The following is a 926-nucleotide window of genomic DNA, read 5'->3' on the forward strand; positions in this document are numbered from 1 at the left end:
GTACTATATTTATACGTTTGTGTTTATTTAATAAGTTGACGTCGCGCCCTTCCGCGGGAACACTACGGCCACCAACCGAATGACTCATCCATGAGAGCAACCCAAGTGCTTGGTATCCCAATCTCCTCGTACCATACACACAGCGATACATACACCACGCGACCAAAAACAGCCTCCCTAGCAACCGGTTGCCATGGAAACGTGTGCGGAGCACACCTACCTATACCTCAGACATCATGCGCACTCTCGCCGGGCTGGCTCTGGCTATCGCTGGCCCCGTCCAGATTATACTTCTTGCGGATAGCATCGTGCTGTTCCTGTTTAGACAGTTTCTTGTCCTGTAGTGCAATAGACCTCGCTTGTTCACGCTCGCCGAAGCGTGCGTTGTTTTCGGCCTGGCGTTGGTCGAATTTGCGTAGACGACGTTTACGGCACCAGCAACACAGCAACAGAGAGATGATCAGCAGCACCACCGCGCCAATGGCGATGCCAATCCAGATCCATTGTGAGCTCGAGACATTGAGGAACTCGGCTGTTTAGAGGGGAGGGCAGGGGAATGATGATAAGAGTGTGAGGATATACCGGCAACGGCACACATGTGTCTTGCATGACGAAGAATAGTTGTGTGTCAAATGGTGAAAGGAGACTGTATATTCTCCCAGCACCTAAAGCGTGTCTGCTTAGTTGCAGTCAACACTACTACACGTCGATTGTAAAACACCTCGCCTATCAAAGACCGCATGCGCAGGACTCAAAACTATCGAGATCAGACTATATAGATATATATATATATATATATATACATAATATAGATATACTATATATATAATTATATAGATATACTATATATACATAATATAGATATACTATATATATAAATATATAAATAAATATATGATAACAAAATATATATGCGTGTGTATATA

General features: G+C 44.2%; 1 protein-coding gene across 1 annotated transcript; it reads right to left on the reverse strand.

Moving 5' to 3' along the window:
- Positions 1-227: 227 nt before the first annotated feature.
- On the reverse strand, positions 228-598 carry SARC_03052 (hypothetical protein; the record flags this gene model as incomplete). The annotated part of the gene is made up of 2 exons (XM_014303167.1): positions 228-532; positions 583-598. The coding sequence occupies 2 exons, from the start codon at positions 596-598 to the stop codon at positions 228-230; spliced, it is 321 nt and encodes a 106-aa protein (XP_014158642.1).
- Positions 599-926: the final 328 nt, after the last annotated feature.

The sequence above is a fragment of the Sphaeroforma arctica genome (assembly GCF_001186125.1).
Source record: "Sphaeroforma arctica JP610 unplaced genomic scaffold supercont1.148, whole genome shotgun sequence".
NCBI classification, from domain to species: Eukaryota; class Ichthyosporea; order Ichthyophonida; genus Sphaeroforma; species Sphaeroforma arctica.